The sequence below is a fragment of the Dryobates pubescens genome, chromosome 22 (assembly GCF_014839835.1).
Source record: "Dryobates pubescens isolate bDryPub1 chromosome 22, bDryPub1.pri, whole genome shotgun sequence".
In the NCBI taxonomy this organism is placed as follows: domain Eukaryota; kingdom Metazoa; phylum Chordata; class Aves; order Piciformes; family Picidae; genus Dryobates; species Dryobates pubescens.
The window spans coordinates 4272746-4291515 of NC_071633.1; the positions used below are offsets into that span (position 1 = coordinate 4272746).

General features: G+C 46.2%; 1 protein-coding gene across 1 annotated transcript in view; it reads left to right on the forward strand.

The window, feature by feature from the left end:
* The first annotated feature begins 281 nt into the window (after positions 1 to 281).
* SLC6A5 (solute carrier family 6 member 5) overlaps positions 282 to 18770 on the forward strand; it is a 33805-nt gene continuing 15316 nt past the window's right edge. Inside the window, exons 1-13 of the mRNA XM_054171661.1 lie at positions 282 to 450; positions 698 to 709; positions 1607 to 1741; positions 3040 to 3171; positions 3465 to 3638; positions 4646 to 4787; positions 5284 to 5416; positions 7951 to 8085; positions 8421 to 8524; positions 12697 to 12821; positions 15947 to 16059; positions 16339 to 16470; positions 18321 to 18420. Of these exons, the coding sequence (XP_054027636.1) occupies positions 700 to 709; positions 1607 to 1741; positions 3040 to 3171; positions 3465 to 3638; positions 4646 to 4787; positions 5284 to 5416; positions 7951 to 8085; positions 8421 to 8524; positions 12697 to 12821; positions 15947 to 16059; positions 16339 to 16470; positions 18321 to 18420 (1435 nt within the window). The 5' untranslated portion in view covers positions 282 to 450; positions 698 to 699. The remainder of the gene's footprint in view (positions 451 to 697; positions 710 to 1606; positions 1742 to 3039; positions 3172 to 3464; positions 3639 to 4645; positions 4788 to 5283; positions 5417 to 7950; positions 8086 to 8420; positions 8525 to 12696; positions 12822 to 15946; positions 16060 to 16338; positions 16471 to 18320; positions 18421 to 18770) is intronic.

Genomic DNA, 18770 nt, shown 5'->3' on the forward strand with positions numbered 1-18770 from the left:
GGGTTGTAAGAATCAGCCCTGAAAATGCGCCGCAGAATGCCCCATCGCAAGCCCCTGCCGCGGTGGCCAGGCTTCCGCGATCGGTCTCTAACGACTGCAAAACCCTGCCCTCCGAAGAAGCTAAACCAAATGATTTCGAGAGGACCAAAGTCGGGATCTGCAAACTCAGCAGCACCCCGGTGCAAGCCAACTCCACCCTCCGGAGGGAATCTGTGGAAACCTTTCCATGCAAGCACACTCCTGGGGCAGGGGCCGCCGGGCAAGCTGCTATCCCCCACTGCAAAATCCCTGCTTTGCAGAGCACAGACGGGGACGCCAATCTAACCCTTGGTAAGAGCACACTGGAGCAAAACAATGCCAAAGGCTCCTGGGTGAGCTTGAGCCAGAGTACTGTGGTGCTGGGCACAGATGGCAACACTTCTGTTCTTCCCGGCAGAGTGGAGGGGGTAAGTTGGCTCCTTTCAGGATTTCTTCCCCCAGTTCAGCTTGTGGGAGTGAGAGGTCTTTGCTTCTCAGCACTGGTATGGGCTGACGCTCTAAAATCAGGTTCAAATTAGTCAATGATGGGGCTGTGTCGTTGGGAGGGGGAAGGGAGAAGTCTGGGGCAAGATATTGTGCTGCTGTTGAGGGCTAACCATGGGGTACGGGTATAATTGACAGTCAACAGTGCCCGGCTAATTCCAAAGTGTTCACTGAGCCATGCCTCCATGTCTTCATCACCCGGTCCGGTTGGTGTATCCTCTCTGTCCCCAAGGCCAAGTCCTGTCCCCAGCATCAGATGTCAAAGGCAGGAAAGATGCTCTCCCCCTCTCAGACTCAGTCGTCTGCTCAATCCTTGGAGCCTGTAACCAAAAATAATGCGAAATCACCTGAACCCCACAGGATACCAAACCCTGCTAGCCCCTGGCACTGCGTCCCGGGAGGGGTTTGCCATTGGCCGGGTTGCGGGGCCTGGCAGGTGCCGGTGCCCACCGCTCTCGATGCTCTCTCTGCTCCCCTGCGTGTCTGGGTTTGCCCAGGAAGAGGAAGGGGGGGCTGTGAGGTTTTCGTTCTTTGAAAGCGTTTTTTTTCACTTGGTTTCTGTGTGCCAGGGGAAACGGCCGGGCCCTTGCCGGCTTTCTGAGGCCGGCGGTTGGTCGGTCCCCGTCTGAGGGCTCCGCTCCTCAGAGAGGGCAGTTTGGCCTCCTGTGCAGCGGACGATGAGGAGGCAGGCCACTCCCGGGGCCCTGTGAAGATGCCAGCATGGCTGGGAGATGCGCATTGCAGTGGCTGGAGGCTCCGGGCAGGCCGCTGTGGAGCCCAGCCCTGCACATTCGGGACGTGGGTACCCGGCCAGTGGGAACTGACACCCCCGGGTTGCACTCACGGTCTCGCCTCCCTCGGGGGCAACCTGGCCGAGGGCCAGGGTTTGAAAAGCTGCTCTGTTGTTTTCTCTGTCAGAACAGAGCCCAGGCAGGGGCTGCATGGGAAGATCCCCCGTTTCCCCTCCCGTTCTTTCTCCCTCTGGTGAACCCGGCAGCAGCAACACCGCGATGCTTGTTTGCAGAAGTGGCTGTTTTCCGACCTTTCTTTTTCCCCCCCTCTCCTTCTCCCCTCTTTTAGGAAGACGATGTAGGGGATGAAAATAAAGCCCGAGGGAACTGGTCTAGCAAGCTGGATTTCATCCTCTCCATGGTGGGTTATGCAGTGGGGCTGGGCAATGTCTGGAGGTTCCCGTACCTGGCCTTTAAGAATGGGGGAGGTATGATGGCTTTTTCCTGTCTCTCTACCTGCAGTACCGTACGTGGCTGAACCGGTCCCTGCCTTCTCGGTGGGGAGAAACAGGAGGGAAAGAAGCGGGGGGAAGTGGTGTCCGCTTGTCTGGCAAAACCGGGCAGCAAGCTCCGGGTTGAGCCCAGCTCTGAGGGCACCTCCAGACCACCAACAACTTGGCTGAGAATCCTGGCTAGGGTTTTCTGATGGTCAGCTCTCAAAGTAGGAAATCTCCGGCAGGATTTCGTTAGAAGGTAGCGCTCTCCTTTGAAACACCTGCAGTTAGCTGGCTCTGGTAGGAGAGGGAGGAAAACGAAGAGTTGATCACACCTGGACACAGAATGAGGCTTTCGAGCTTCCCACTTCGCCTAGTTCATTCTGGTCTAACTCCACAAACGATGGGACTGGGGAAGTGGAGGGAGGTGAGCACGATACAAAGGGTTTTCCAATCAGGAAAGTCACGGAAGGACACTTGGACACAAGTCGAGCCGTTCTGTTATTTCGTGAAGCTTGGGGAGTTTCTTCTAAACCTCTCCATAAAACGACTGAAAACCAATCGCTTGAAATTGAGCAAAACAGAGGATAATAGAGCAGAACGGAGGAGAATAAGGTTGGAAGAAGGGTTCTGCCGTTAATAGCTTATCTGAAGAAGAAAAAGTTTATTTGCGGAGGTTCTAACAGAGGTCTCACCTAAACTGGGAGCCGCTGGGGGCTGCTGTGTTCATCCTGCGCTGGGAGCCGCTTCTGGCCGCGCGGGGCTCCGAGTAGGTGATGTGGGTGCTGTGAGGGTTGGGGCCAGGTGTGCAGAGGCTGTAAGAGCTGGTTTGTGTGAAGGAACTAGCGATTCTAAACCCAAGCCAGTCTTTACCTTTTTACGTGTAGGAACCTTGAAGCGGAAGGTGTTAAAATACTCGTTCAATGGCAATATTCTCTCCAGCAAGTGCTGGAAATACAGAAGGCTGCTTCCCCCTCCCCCGGTCTGGGGGCACCAGGAATCGTTAACAAACCGAAATTGTTCAGTAGCCGCAGACCTTGACCGGGTTGTCCCCCGTATCCCGGGCGTAAACAGCCCCGCTTTACCCCAGGAGAGCCCGCTCCCAGCCTGCCGCGGGGGTTGCTAAGGCGGGGATCCCTGCCCCGCGGAGCTTGAGCGGGGCTCTCCGCGCCGGGCCATGGTGGTAGGCGAATTCACCCTGGTGTGATGGATGAGGAGGCTCGGCCCCCACGGTCCGTGCGTGCTGATTGAGGTTGTTCTCTCTTTTCTCCCCTCCCCCTCATCCCCACAAGGTGCGTTCCTCATCCCCTATTTGATGATGCTGGCTCTGGCCGGGATCCCCATTTTCTTCCTGGAAGTCTCCCTGGGGCAGTTTGCTAGTCAGGGGCCCGTGTCAGTCTGGAAAGCCATCCCCGCCTTGCAAGGTGAGCGGAGCAGGAGCCGGCCCGGTTTTTGGGGAGCATGTCCTGCACCCCCTCTCTTGCATGGCTTAAGCACCGCCGCCTCCCTAGCGCGTCCGCAGGCGCGCAGCCGCATGATCTCTGGTTTCCGCAGCGTTTAGCGCGCAGCTTGCGCGGGGGGAGCACTTCTGGCGGGGGATGCGCTTTGTACCTGCACCAGACGAAGCCACCGGGACCTGCTGCGGTTTCCGCCCCTCCACCTGGGCTTAACCGCGGTCTCCTCTCTCCGTTCCCTCCTTCCCTCTCGTTTTTCTCAGGCTGCGGCATTGCGATGCTGATCATCTCCGTCCTGATAGCCATATACTACAATATTATCCTCTGCTACACACTTTTCTACCTTTTCGCTTCCTTTGTACCTGTGCTACCTTGGGCTTCCTGTAACAACCCGTGGAACACGCCAGACTGTAAAGATAAAAACAAACTTTTGTTAGGTAAGGTGGGAATAGGCTTTTAGTTATTATCTGGGGGGTTTCCAGAGTTTTCTCCGGCACAGCTGCGCCCCTGGGAGATGCCAGCGGGGACTGCGGATTCCTGTGGCCAGGCGAGGTTCCCAGGATGGAGGAGCCGCCACTTCCCAAGCCAGATGGGCGCCTTCCACCTCTTTTAATTTTTAACTCAACGAGGGTAAATGCGATTTTTAATCTCTAATGCTAAAAGAAGCCCAAGCCTCTATTTCTTTCTCTCTCTCTCTCTCTTTTTTTTTTTGTTTATTATTATTAGTTTTCACACATTCTCCCCAAAACCAAGCAAACAAGCCCCCCAAAAAACCAACCCCCAAACCCCCCAACAACTGTAAGTGGGAGAAAGCAGGGGACAACGTAGCTAGAAGCCTCTGCTTTCTATCACAGCTTCTTGGGCTTTAGCGAGGCTCATTTATAACAACAAACAACCAAACCAAGCAAACGAACGAAAAAAGCCCCCAAACCAAACCCAAGAAACAACCCCCCAAGAAATTACTTTTTGCAAAGAAGTCCAAACCAGATAATTATATGTAAAGGGGAAAAACTGAGCAGCTTTTGGACTCGCTGCCAGCCCCAGCAGGGAGGTGCGCTCCCCCATCCCGCCTGGGCTGGTCATGATTCTTCACTTCTCCCTTAGCCCTCCCTAATTTCAGCCCGAGGGCATGCTCCGGCCCCTGCCGCTGAGAGCGAGTGACTCCTGAGAGAGGAGTGAGCCCTCCCGGCCGGCTGCAGGAGTTCTTTCAGTTCCTCTTTTTATGCCTTAAACATTTGGGATAAATCATGAGATCTTTTAAGACCCGGTTCTCTCAGACCCTTCTAGTTTCTGTAAGCGAGGTGTTCAGAAATCTAACAGAAGAGAAGTCAGTCTGTGTGAGCTGATGCTTTTTGTTGTACACCCAAATGGGAAGGAAAAAATCCAGACAAGTTATTTTTCTCTCTCATTCCGCCCCTCCCCCCCCCCCTTCATTTCTCCCTAGATTCCTGCATTATTGGTGACCACCCCAAAATACAAATCAAGAACTCCACTTTCTGTATGAGTGCCTATCCAAACTTGACTATGGTTAACTTCACCAGTGAAGGAAACAAAACCTTTGTCAGTGGAAGTGAAGAATACTTCAAGTAAGATTTTGCTTTGTTTGGAGATGTTATGTTAACCCCCTGTAGGTATGTTAATCTTCCTCCAAAATCCACTGTAGCAGACAATAAATCACTGTTTGGAGGACTGGAAATGCTGCAGTTAAGGACAGCAAATGATGCTCTTTTTTGGGGGAGTTGTTTTTTAATGCATGGGGATGACAAAAGCGAAGTTCCAAGCACAGGATTATCTGTGTTCTGCTCCTGTGGTGCTAAGCACAGCTGGGGTGTTGGCCCTTGCCTGGCATTTTTATCTACTACTGCAATGCAGATAAATAAAATAATACATGGTGAGAATCGCTGGAACCTTCTAGAGAAACCACTTGAGAATGCTGCAGCAAACCAAAATGCTGTAGGAATTTGCACTAAATTGCTGCCTGCAGCTGCTCTCCTTAATTACTTATTTTTAAACAACATTTAAAAACTGTCTTTCTATCTCTTTTTCTCTTTTTTTTTCCCCCCTTTCTTTGTGTTTTCTTAGATATTTTGTATTGAAGATTTCGGCAGGGATTGAATATCCTGGTGAGATCAGATGGCCCTTGGCACTGTCTCTTTTCCTAGCTTGGGTGATTGTATATGCCTCCCTTGCTAAAGGAATCAAGTCATCAGGAAAAGTAAGACAAATATGTGTGATTGTCCACTTGCAAGAAAGCTGTAGGGAAGCACATTCTCATCTAAGGCAGTGAATTACTGGAAGTGGCTAAGAATTAATGAAATGCCTTTTTCCTCTGTTTTCTCTCTTTCTTTCTCTCTTTCTTTCTCTCTTTCTTTCTCTCTTTCTTTCTCTCTTTCTCTCTCTCTTTCTCTCTCTCTTTCTCTCTCTCTTTCTCTCTCTCTTTCTCTCTCTCTTTCTCTCTCTCTTTCTCTCTCTCTTTCTCTCTCTCTCTCTCTCTCTCTTTCTCTCTCTCTTTCTCTCTCTCTCTCTGTCTCTCTCTCTTTCTCTCTCTCTTTCTCTCTCTCAATTTCTCTCTCTCTCTCTCTTTCTCTCTCTTTCTCTCTCTTTCTCTCTCTTTCTCTCTCTTTCTCTCTCTTTCTCTCTCTTTCTCTCTCTTTCTCTTTCTCTCTCTTTCTCTTCTTTCTCTCTCTCTCTCTTCTTTCTCTCTCTTTCTCTCTCTCTCTTTCTCTCTCTCTTTCTCTCTCTCTCTTTCTTTCTTTCTTTCTCTTTCTCTTTCTTTCTCTTTCTTTCTCTCTCTTTCTTTCTTTTTCTCTCTCTCTTTCTTTCTTTCTCTTTCTCTCTCTCTTTCTCTTCCTTTCTTCCTTTCTTCCTGCCTGCCTGCCTTCCTTCCTGCCTGCCTGCCTTCCTTCCTGCCTTCCTGCCTGCCTTCCTGCCTTTCTATGCCTTTCTAAAACATTAAAAAAGAATTAATTTTTGGTTCAGCATTTGTTCCTTGATATGCAGCAGATTTAAAATGAGTTCTTGAGCTGCACTTAGCAGTTGGATGACAAAACCCCTGCCGTCAGCAACTTTCCTTGTTCTGCGTGGTGGCTGTTAAAATTCCCCAGTGATTTCCTATTTCACTGCCATCAGGGAAATTGTGATGCGAATTAAGGTGTTAGGTAACATAGTTTAACATCAGGATCAAACTTCAGCTGGTCAGTGGTGTGAGCTGTGACAGGGTTAATCCTCTCTTCCCAAATATTTCTGTGCCATTCTTTACAGACTCCTTGCACTAGCCCAGCTCCCTGCTCTGATTCTCTGACCTCTCCCATGTCATTCTCTCCACTGCCCTTCAAATCTGCAGCCTTTCTCCATGCCTCCTGATTGGCAGCTGTGTCAAGAGGGAGCATGTCCTCTCATTGGCATGGAAGTGGCAGGCACAAGAATTGGCCAGGCAGCCATCTGAGCAGAGAACTGCAGCTTGCCTTTCAGCAGCAGCACCGGTCTGGGTGTTAGTGGTTTGATGGGGTTTTTTTTGTGTGTGTATGAAAGCTGCAGGAATGCAATATCCAACAATGCCACTGCAGTCAGCAGGCAGGTTAAAATGCTGGGTGATGACACAGCAAAATTCTGCCTTCTTTTCAAGAGGAGGCTGAAAAGATAAAGAAGCTGGAGATTTCCGATTCCAGCCACCCCTTTGCATCTACAAGCTGACAACATCTGTTGGGAGGTAGCTTGGGAAGCAGCAGAAAATCCTGAGAGTCAGAATGCCAGAGGAAAGTTGAGATTTAGTTGTTCCCCCCACTTTAATGTGACAGGAAGAACTGTTTCATGAAAAGCCAGAGCCAAGAACCAGATGACGTACAGGAGAATTCCTTGGGTTTGGATGTGGCAAGAGATACTTCTTTAAGTGAGTCTTAGTGGTGACTCCTTGGTGGCAGGGATAGAAACCCTTCATTTATGCATAGATGAGTTCAGTATATTCACTGCACACACACACACAAATCATCAGGGAGAACCAAAACAGCAAGGAGCAAGTTGGGAAAGCAGTTTCCAAAGTCACTTCAGCTTGGAGGATCCTGTTCCCTGTAAGATTTAGAGGTTAATGGGAAAAGGGTTTGAAATGCTTTTGGATGGAGTGTGCAGCTTAGGTGGCCCTTTGATTTGGCCACAGAGAGAGCACTCTCTAGGTAATTATTAAGATATCATGATCTGATGGTCTACCTGGATCATTCCACTGACTCTCTTTTTTCCCATTCCACTGACTTTCTTTCTTCCCTCACCATGGGACCATACATATTGCCATGGTGATATGTAATTATGAGGAGGTACAAACAGTGCTAAGAATTCTTCAGGCTTAGTTGAATAAAGAGAAATGTATAGAAACCCCCCCCCCCCCCGAACTATAGGTGTTATTGAATGGCATTGCTCATTTAATTGCCACTGAACTTTGTAAGCTTACTCTGGGCAAGGATCAAAAGTGGTATTTTCCTTTAGCTGTACATCCCTGTTGCTCCTCTTCAGTCTTTCTTTTCTGCTTTTTCTTCCCCTCTCTGCCTAGAATCTCAGGATCTCTTGATATTATTCCTGTTTCCAGCAGCAAGAAGAGCTGTAAACCTCCAGATTTCCTGGGAATTAACCCTGTTGTCTTGCTAGGTTTTTGTCTCTGAGCCTGAGCAATTGTTTTCTTCAGGCAATAGTGTAGCACTTGTATTTCCCCCTCCTCTCTTCTCATGAACCCTTTCATTAATCTTTCTTCTGCTTGTCTAGGTGGTGTACTTCACAGCTACATTCCCTTATGTGGTTCTCATCATCCTTCTTATAAGAGGAGTAACTCTACCTGGAGCTGGAGATGGAATCTGGTACTTCATCACACCAAAATGGGAGAAGCTGATTGATGCTATGGTGGGCTTATAGTTTCACTTACATCTCAGCTAGAGTGAATAAGCCACACAGATTTCTTCTGGCTGGTGCAAGCAGCTATTTTTTTCATCTTGATGCATATCTTTGTTGCTGAATGTATTTGACCTGATATGAATATTTGTGCCTTCCATATACATATATGGACTCAGCAAGAAGAAGGTTGTGCTTTAAAATCTTCTATTGACATCCATCACTCTTCAGTTCATGTAAACTACTTAGTGCTAATCCCCTAACAGTAACATTTATTAGAGCTATTGATCTTTCTAATACCCTTAACTGAAGCTGATGCTATTTCCCCTCCTGTTTATCTTGTGTAGGTTTGGAAAGATGCTGCCACTCAGATTTTCTTCTCCTTATCTGCAGCATGGGGAGGTCTAATTACTCTCTCTTCTTACAACAAATTCCATAATAACTGCTACAGGTATGTGAGGGTGAAATCCATCACTCTTATTAAGCCAGTCTTGTCCAGACCCAGTCATCTTCAAACCTGGAGAAAGCTTTTTTTTCCCCCTGTTTATCTTTTTGTTTGGTGTCTTTCTTCTTTTCTTTCTCTCCCCACTATCTTTTATTTTGTGTCTCTTTCTGTCATCCATCTTCCTTTGGTTGGTTGGGTTTTCTTTTGTTTGTATTTTGGTTTTCTGTTGGTTAATTTGGTTGTTTGGGGGTTTTGTGTGCGTGCTTGTTTTGTTTCCTTAATCTTTTTGTTTTGTTCTGTACATTGCATCTTCTCCCCAGGTCCTAATCTGCAAGTCTCAAGATAAGCATTTGGCATATTGCAGTCCCTATTGGTTTTTCACTTTCAGAATCAGCAGTTTTAGGTTGAAAAGCAAACTGGGACGCTGCCCACGGCTGAGCAGCGGCATGAAGCCCTCCCAGTTGACAGCCTCTGCTGGAGAACAATCCCTGTGTGGAATGGGCTGAAGTTTGCCACTGTGAGACATGCATGACATGCACTTTCCACAGATGTGATTCTTGTTTCTCCGAAATGTTCTTGGTTTTTTTTTAACCCAGTTACTCTTAGTGTAGTTTTACATGTATCAAGTTATTTCAAGTAGTGAAATTTGAAATCACTTTTATTTGAAGTGCTGCAAGTTAGGCTGAGAAGGAAGAAGTCCTGGTTCTGGTGGCATGGTACAGCTTGTTCATCAAAAAATGTGCCAGATTAGAATAGAATAGAAAACAGAATAGAATAGAAAATAGAATAGAATAGAATGAAATAGAACAGAAAATAGAATAGAATAGAATGAAATAGAACAGAATAGAATAGAATGAAATAGAATAGAATAGAATAGAAAATAGAATAGAATAGAAAATAGAATAGAATAGAAAATAGAATAGAATAGAACAGAACAGAATAGAACAGAATAGAATAGAACAGAATAGAATAGAATAGAATAAACCAGGTTGGAAGAGACCCTCAAGATCATCATGTCATGTTAGTAGATGGAGAAACCAAAAGTACATGCTGTTAGCAGAATGCTTCACTGATATTTTGTTTGTCTTTAAACCCAATCTTGTTTTCACTGAAGCAAACCTTTAATGATTCCTGCAATGTGAGAGCTGCTGATTCAGGACTGACAGCAGCATGCCCTGTCCCAAGGGCATACCTAAAATCTTCCCTGTGTCAAGGCACTAAAGCATAAAGCTCCTTGGGATTTGAACTCCTGTATCTTATAACTTCCAAATACTGCTTGCAAAATGCCTTTAAAAAGGTACTTTAGTGTTCTAAAGTAAGTGGATATAGGGAAATAGGGATGAATAAGCAATAGTGTTGTGGACTCAGACACTCCCCTCCAGCTATCCTTTGGGAAGCATTTTAAAAAATGCTTTTTCTGGTCCTTGATTGTTGATGAATGAATGAATGCATTTGAAATACCAGGGCAGAAAACCCATGGGAGAATCACAGAACCGTCAGGGTTGGAAGGGACCTCAAGGATCAACCAGTTCCAACCCCCCTGCCACGGCCAGGGACACTTCACACTAGAGCAGGTTGCCCACAGCCACATCCAGCCTGGCCTTCAAAACCTCCAGGGTTGAGGCTTCCACCACCTCCCTGGGCAGCCTGTGCCAGTGCCTCACCACCCTCATGGGGAAGAACTTCTTCCTAACATCCAATCTGAATCTACCCATATCTACTTTTGTTCCACTCCCCCTAGTCCTATCATTACCTGACCCCCTAAAGAAGCATCATGCTACCTTTGTGCATTCATGTGGCAATGTTTTGTGGAGTTTGCCAAATGTTACTGACATTTTAAAATGGAATACATGGGAATGAAGTATGAAAATCTTACAGGTCTAACACTAACTAGAAGTTGGACCTGCCTTAGTGAGAGATAAGGGAAACTGAAGCAGAGATCATTAGAAAAGCTCAGTTACTTCTCATCTGCTTAGTTTTACACCACATCTTGAACCCTGAAATGAAGCATGACTGTTTTCCCTTTCCATTTTGATATTAATTACATTCTAAGATTGCAGATAGGATTGTAATTTTCAGTTACATCTCCATTCCCATTTTAAATGTCATTAAATAGTCCATAATTGCAGCAAATTCACACAGATTCACTCCACAAGGCATAACCTAAAATATTTTAAGTAAAACTTATCCAGGTTTGGAAGAATTCAGACATGATGCTTCCAAACAGAACACTGTAATTTTTATTTCCCCCTGTAGACCTGAAGCATTAACCTAATCATTTCTGTTAAGAGAATTCTGCCATCTCAGTGAGGTTCTTGGCAGCTTTTCAGGTTGTATTTTGTTCTGTTCCTGACAAATCACAGTAGGAATAAGCAATTCTAGTGATTTCTCCCCTCCTCCCCAGTCATAGAATAGAATAGAATAGAATAGAATTAACCAGGTTGGAAAAGACCTTCGAGATCATCAAGTCCAACCTATCACCCAACACCATCTAATCAACTAAACCATGGCACCAAGCACCCCATCCAGTCTCTTCTTAAACACCTCCAGTGATGGTGACTCCACCACCTCCCTGGGCAGCACATTCCAATGACCAATCTCTCTTTCTGTGAAGAACTTCTTCCTAACATCCAGCCTAAACCTCCCCTGGCACAGCTTGAGTAGTTTAAGGGCAAGTCTTTTGGACACACATATTTTGAGGACAAAATACAAATCCTATCAAGAGTGCAATAGTTATGGCTGGGGGATTATGAGAGCTGGTTTCCTGTCAAGTCACAGTTATGTTCCCAGTATGGCATGGCATTGAGGCGTGGAGCTCTTCAGATACCCCTGATGAAGAATACACCCCCAGGTCCCTTTCTGTTTGGCAGCTCTCCAGCCACTCTGCCCCCAGCCTGTAGCACTACATGGGGTTGTTGTGGCCAAAGTGCAGCACCCAGCACTTGGACTTGTTGAATGCCATCCTGTTGGACTTTGCCCATCTGTCCAGTTGGTTGAGGTCTCTCTGCAGAGCCCTTCCACCCTCTAACAGATCAACATCTGCTCCCAACTTGGTGTCATCTGCAAATTTGCTGATGACTGACTCAATGCCCTCATCCAGATCATCAGTGAAGATATTAAAGAGGATGGGGCCCAGCACTGAACCCTGGGGGAAACCACTAGCGCCTGGCTGCCAGCTGGAAGTGGCACCATTCACCACTACTCTCTGGGCTCAGCCTTCCAGCCAGCTACTAACCCAGCACAGAGTGTTGAAGGGTTGTTGTAGCCAGGAGAGGGTTGGTCTCTTCTCTCAAGCAACCAGCACCAGAACAAGAGGACACAGTCTCCAGTTTAGGCTGGAGGTGAGGCGAAAGTTCTTCCCAGAGAGAGTTATTAGCCATTGGAATGTGCTGCCCAGGGAGGTGGTGGAGTCCCCATCCCTGGAGGTGTTCAACAGGGGATTGGATGTGGCACTTGGTGCCATGGTTTAGTCATGGGGTCTGTGGTGATGGATTGGACTTGATGATCTTTGAGGTCTCTTCCAACCTTGGTGATTCTGTGTGAATCCTTTCCAGGTGCCAGATAGACCAGCACTTAAGAGAGTGCTGCAGGGTACAGAAAGCTTAACTCTGAAATCTTGTGGATAAATACAAGGAAGATAGAGAGCACAAATCACCTTCCCTGGACAGCGATGGTTAGTCCCTATGTAACAGAACAAGCAGCTATCTGTAGCAGGCAGAGTAAAACTGTGCTGCAAATTGTGTCATTGGAAGTGTTTAGAAAGAGCCTGGATGAGGCACTTAGTGCCATGGTTTAGTTGATTAGATGCTGTTGGGTGATAGGTTGGACTTGATGATCTCAAAGATCTTTTCCAGCCTGGTTAATTCTGTATTCTGTGTCATCGTTGCTGCTTTCTTTGGAGAGGCCAAGAGTAGCAGTGCTCATCCTCCTGCATGGCCTGAGGTTTTCTAGACAGCATGCAGGTGGTGGAAAACTGCACAGCTGATTCCTAGTGGTGTTGTGAAGACTTCTGTCACCTCTGATCAGCACCAAATGCAACTGATAAGTATAAAGATGAACCTTCACCAGTGTTCCTACAGGATGTGTGTGCTCATGAGAGAGGCTCTTTAGTGCACAAAGCCCTCTTGCCCTGCATGGATTACAACAAGCTGATGTGGCTTCTTGTGTTTTCTTTCCAGGGACACACTGATAGTCACATGTACCAACAGTGCCACAAGTATATTTGCAGGCTTTGTCATCTTCTCAGTGATTGGCTTCATGGCAAATGAGCTCAAAGTGAACATCGAAGCTGTGGCAGACCAAGGTAGGGTATGCCTCTGTTTCTCTACTTAGGAGCCTGGTAGCATCTTCAGCTCTATTATTAGAGGTGACAATGACATTGGAGGTGTAAATAATGGATTCAAACTGGAGTGGATTAGTAAACTACTTGTAGGCATTTCCATATGGGGGAAGTCATCCAGTCTGATCTCCCTGCAGTCAGCAGGAACTAGATCAGGCTGCCAAGGGCCTATGCTAAGAAGTATACTAGGTGGTCAATGTATTACTTGAAGCCTCCTTATCACTAGTTTGGTAAGAGAAAAACTGGTTAAGAGATAGAAAAACTTTTAATTTCTTTTGTTTATTCCTTCTCTGTAAACTGAAATCCCATGGAGATGCAGCTAAAGGTGCTGGGTCACATTCAGTTCCTGCAGCTCCTTTTGCAGTTCCTGCAGCTCCTTTTTGCAGTTCCTGCAGCTCCTTTTTGCAGTTCCTGCAGCTCCTTTTTGCAGTTCCTGCAGCTCCTTTTTGCAGTTCCTGCAGCTCCTTTTTGCAGTTCCTGCAGCTCCTTTTGCAGTTCCTGCAGCTCCTTTTGCAGTTCCTGCAGCTCCTTTTGCAGTTCCTGCAGCTCCTTTGGTTGATGAAGGGCAGCTGTTGAGGAGAGGGGAAGCTCATGAGCTGTCATGGGGAGTTAGTGTGGGGTTTGCACTGGCTGGACCCATAAGGGGTTGGGCTGCTGGGGAGTCTGAGAAGAGAATTTCATAGGATGGTCAGCTGTCAAACTGTTTCTTGATAGCAAGCAGTAAGAGATAGCACACTTGCAAGCTAATGTAATGTCAGTTCAGTCTCTTTCTGGTCTGCCAGTTAGCTGAGTGAGAAGAGGAAGGTTTTTTTCTCATCCTCCTTTTCTGTCTGGATGAAACCACTGTGTTTGAAAAGCTCCATGATGTTTTAGCCAGGTGTTTTAGGAGTGTCTATTAATCTTTTTTTATTTTAGACTTTACCTTCATCCTCAAACAACAAGACAAACAAAGGAAACCAGCCCCAAAATCCAAAGCATGTTGCACTCACTGAAATAATTTGTGAGGAGTTAAAAGTCAAAGAAGCTTTGCTCAATTGAAGCTGCACTGGAAGCTCCAACGAGATGGACAGAGGGAGGATGGAGAGACATAGGTGTTAGGGAAGGTGGAGGAAACTTGGTTCAGCTGGTTCATCTCCCTGGAGATGGCATAATATTCAGTGCAGAGTATCACAAGCCTTTTCTCTTGAGTGCTTGGTGGTGGTCTTTGGGTGAGTGACTAGGCACAGGCTGGAGCTCTCTATTCCCAGCTGTTTCAGCAGCTGTTCCAAAGGAGGCAAGAAAAGCTGTCACTGGGCCATCTTATTGTAGAGCTCTCAGTGCCTTTGTAAGAGCCTAGTTAGGTCATTTAAATTATTTCATGAGGGTGAGGTTTCACTGCTCTCCATGACAGAGGGAAGCAGAATTTAGTCCCATAATAGAAGGCAACTGCCCAGTGGGAAGAGAGTGAAAATTAAGGAGAAGCACAGACACTGAACAGAGTTAAAAAGCACCCTGAGCAGCTGGGGGAAAGAGGCAGTCCTTGCCCATGCCTACATCCTATATTAATTCTAAAGTTGTGGAGTTTTTTATTGCACTGAAGGGGGAAATGGCAAAAGTTAGGATGATCTCCATTCCTGTTTTAAAACCTTGAATGAAAATGGGAAGGGATTTCCCCCTCCCTCCCCAAACACAGAGTATTACTTCCCCCCCTTTTTTTTTCCACTTAGAATCTTCCTTTGAGGAAAAACTCATGCACCTGATGAGCAAATAAAACACTTTTCCTGGAGGGAAAGACAAGGCAATCTATTTTTGTTCTCCTTTATCTGTTTTTGTTCTCCTGTCTCAGTTTGATTAAGAACATTCTGAAGTTGAAAAACTGTAGTGATTTAAAAGGGAAGTTCAAGGTCGTTGGACTTCTGTGGTTTCAGCACATAAACCCTTTGAAATTTTCCTGGCTTTAATAGCCCTTTAGAAAGAGTTTATATCCCTGAAGAGGGAGAGGATGGGAGCCAGCCTCCCTGTGACTGTTTACCTGTGCCTGGATGCTCCCTGGCATGTGACATCTTGGAGAGTTATGAGGGACTGAGATGGAGAGATGTGCAGCTTCACCTTCTGTAATTAAACCTCTTGGAAAAGTGTGATTAATGCAAACCCATTCTCCTAAGTCTTAATCAAAACCCTCACATGCAGGAAGCCAGTGCAAACAGAGCCCTTCTCTCTAGCAGTCAAGAAGAGATCTTCAATCAAGATCTTTCAAGAGATGAAAGAATGTGTTCATGAATACATAGTAGCTCTACCTGCACCTTTTGATTCCCAAAAGCCATTTTTCTGCAGCACACTTTAAAGGCAGCAACACTTAGTGAATCATGTACAGTGGGGGGGTTTTTTATTTCACCATGTTGTTAACTCTTGTATTTATCTTCTATCCAGAAGAAACTCCAAACACTTCACAGGAACCCTGTGGAGATTATTTCAAAGGCTGCTGAAAGCTGTGTGCCTTTCTCAAGCATGTGAGAAAGCAACAGTGTTCTCTGGAGCAGAAATGGCCTGGGGGAGGGCTTTAGGAAATGGGATATGATAACCTAGATTAGGACTTTAGGAAATAGGATATGATAATCTAGATGAGGGCTTTAGGAAATGGGATATCACAGAATGTTAGGGGCTGGAAGGGACCTCGAGAGACCACCTAGTCCAACCCCCCTGCCAGAGCAGAATCACCTAGAGCAGATCACACAGGAACTCATCCAGGCATATCTTGAATATCTCCAGAGAGGGAGACTCCACACCCCGCCCCAGGCAGCCTGTTCCAGTGTTCTGCCACCCTCACAGTGAATTAATTCTTCCTCATGTTTCCATGGAACTTCCTATGCCTCAGCTTCTACCCATTGCCCCTTGTGCTGTCATTGGGCATTGCTGAGAAGAGCCTGATAACCTAGATTACCTCTTTAGGAAATGGGATACAATAATCTGGATTAGAAACATGTGTAGAGCCTCTTCCTGTAGCATGGCTCATGCCATCAGCACTATGTGCCTCTCATTTGTATCTTGCCTATAATCAGCAATGTTAATGTGGGGCAGGATATCACAGCCTCTGTTTTTCTCATTTCTAGGTCCTGGAATTGCTTTTGTGGTTTATCCAGAAGCCTTAACCAGGCTCCCCCTCTCTCCATTCTGGGCTATAATATTCTTTTTGATGCTTCTGACGCTGGGATTGGACACTATGGTAAACCACTTTTGTTTCCCCCTTTTTTTCCTATTTATTTGTTTGGAGGACTGTGAGGTTAATTGCTGGGTTTGTGTGGTCAGTGAACTGCTTTGTAAACAGAGGAGTGAAGTAAGGCAATCAACGCTGAAATTGTTTGGGGGGAGCTTTGGTGTTGACATGTGAGCATTTAACACCTAGGATAGGTTCAGGGTACTGTCTTATATTCTGTTCTGTCCAGCTGGACCACTCTGTGTATGCTGTGTGCCCTGAAACAACTCCTTTTACTTTGTCTTTCAGTTTGCCACTATCGAGACTATAGTGACCTCTGTTTCAGATGAGTTCCCCAAATACTTGCGCACGCACAAGGCACTGTTCACTCTTGGGTGCTGCGTCTCCTTTTTCATCATGGGATTTCCTATGATCACTCAGGTAACGACATTGTCCTTGAGCATCACTCTCTGTCCCCAATCCCCCTCTGGTGGCCGTCCTGCTCCAGTGCAAGTTGTAGAAGAAACCGAATTCTGCCGCATGTGCAGGGACGCCGAGCGAGTCGGGACGCCGAGAGAGTCTGAACGCCTCCTTTTAATTAGAGTAGAGTAGAGTAGAATAATAGAATCATAGAATCAGTCAGGGTTGGAAGGGACCACAAGGATCATCTAGTTCCAAAACCCCTGCCATGGGCAGGGACACCTCACACTAGATCAGACTGGCCAGAGCCTCATCCAGCCTGCTCTTAAACACCTCCAGGGATGGAGCCTCAACCACCTGCTTGGACAACCCATTCCAGGGTTTCACCACTATCACGGTGAAGAACTTCTTCCTCACGTCCAGCCTGAATCTCCCCACCTCCAGCTTCATTCCATTCCCTCTAGTCCCATCACTAGGGTTGGAACTAGATGATCCTTGTGGTCCCTTCCAACCCTGACTGATACTATGATACTCTGATACTATGATACCTGATATCCTGAGCAGTCCCTCCCCAGCCTTCTTGTAGGCCCCCTTCAGATACTGGAAGGCCACAATAAGGTCACCTCAGAGCTTTCTCTTCTTCAGACTGAACAGTCCCAACTCTTTCAGTTTGTCCTCATAGGAGAGGTGCTCCAGCCCTCTGATCATCCTCCTGGCCCTTTAGAATAGAATGGAATGGAATGGAATAGAATGGAATGGAATAGAATAGAATAGAATAGAATAGAACAGAATAGAATAGAATAGAATAGAATTAACCAGGTTAGAAAAGATCTTTGAGATCATCGAGTCCAACCTATCATCCAACCTAATCAACTAACCCATGGCACCAAGCTTGATCTGGTCAGATACAAACACCTTAATTAATTTATTTTCATTTTTTAATTTAGGGGATACTGTGACAGAAGCATACTTAAAAGCCTTTGTTGTTTAAATCTTTCTGAGGTTCAGACTTGTAATTTTTCCCTAGTTGAACCTCTCCAAGGTAGTGATGCAAAGTAGGTGTTCACTTAGGAAACAAACAAACAAACAAACAGGTATGTCATGCAAGCAGGCACACCAGTTTTGGGTGTCTTCCCTCCCAGGTAGCTATGAACTGGTAGTTTTGGCAAACTGGACCTCAGAATGGAATTCTCATCTACCATTCACAGTCTTCAGTGTCTTGTCCACTAATTCCTCCAGTGTTAACAAACCCTCAGCAAAAAAAATACAGAAGTACACTAAATCTCTCTTACTATTTTATTCATCCTTTCCCCTCCTTTCCCCTCTCCTTTCTTTCTCTTCACCTCATCACCTACTAGCCCAGCTTTGCTGTTCTAATTCTGGGGATGGATTCAGTCCTTTCTCCACTTGAGTTATGCTGCTTATCCTCTGCTCTGAAGATAGGGCATTATATCCTTTCCAAAAGATGAACTGGACTCCCTGGTACAGTATTCCTGGGTTCAGGACTGATTTTGCTTTTGAAGTGGTATTAAGAATTAGAGACACTTCTGTGGAAGGTCTGGTCACAGTTTGAGCCTTAAGCTGAAAGGACCGAAACCAACATCTTCCCAAGCTCTATTAGTTACCAGACTCAAATGTACTCTTTGCTTTCCTTTTCTTGCTGGATTTGGTATTCACTCAGCCAGAAAGGAGAAACTGTAGAGCAGCATGAGTCTGTGTTCAGTCAATGTTTGGATTCTTGCTAGGGATAGAGAGTCCTGACTCCTGCTCCTGCCTGTTAGCACCAGCCGAAGTTGTGCCATGTATGAAGAGAGATACCAGCTATATGCCACAAGTAATGGCTCTTTTATCCTTTCCTTTTTTTTTTTTAGGGTGGAATGTATATGCTACAGCTCGTGGACACCTATGCAGCTTCTTACTCTCTTGTCATCATTGCCATCTTCGAGCTTGTTGGAGTTTCCTACATATACGGTAAGAAAAGATACTGCTGTTGGGCAGCCTGTGACAAAGTAACACGGTAGCACACGGTGCAGCAGCTGGTGATGTGGAATTCTTAAGGAAGGGACTAGAACTTTGTCTTTTATTTTTGCTTTTCAAGTGAAAAACCTCAGAATTCCCTCAGTTCGAACAGAAGCACAATGGGACTTCATTACTAAAGGATTCCTTTAAATACCTACATTCAAAGGACTTTCATATAGGCTAACGTCCTTTTTTCCACCAACAGCTTGAAGCCAGTGCTTAAAGATGAGTCAAAGAACAGACAAAGAGTTTAGTGAAACTGCTCCAGGGCTTTTTTTCCCCCACACTCCAACAGTTTTGGG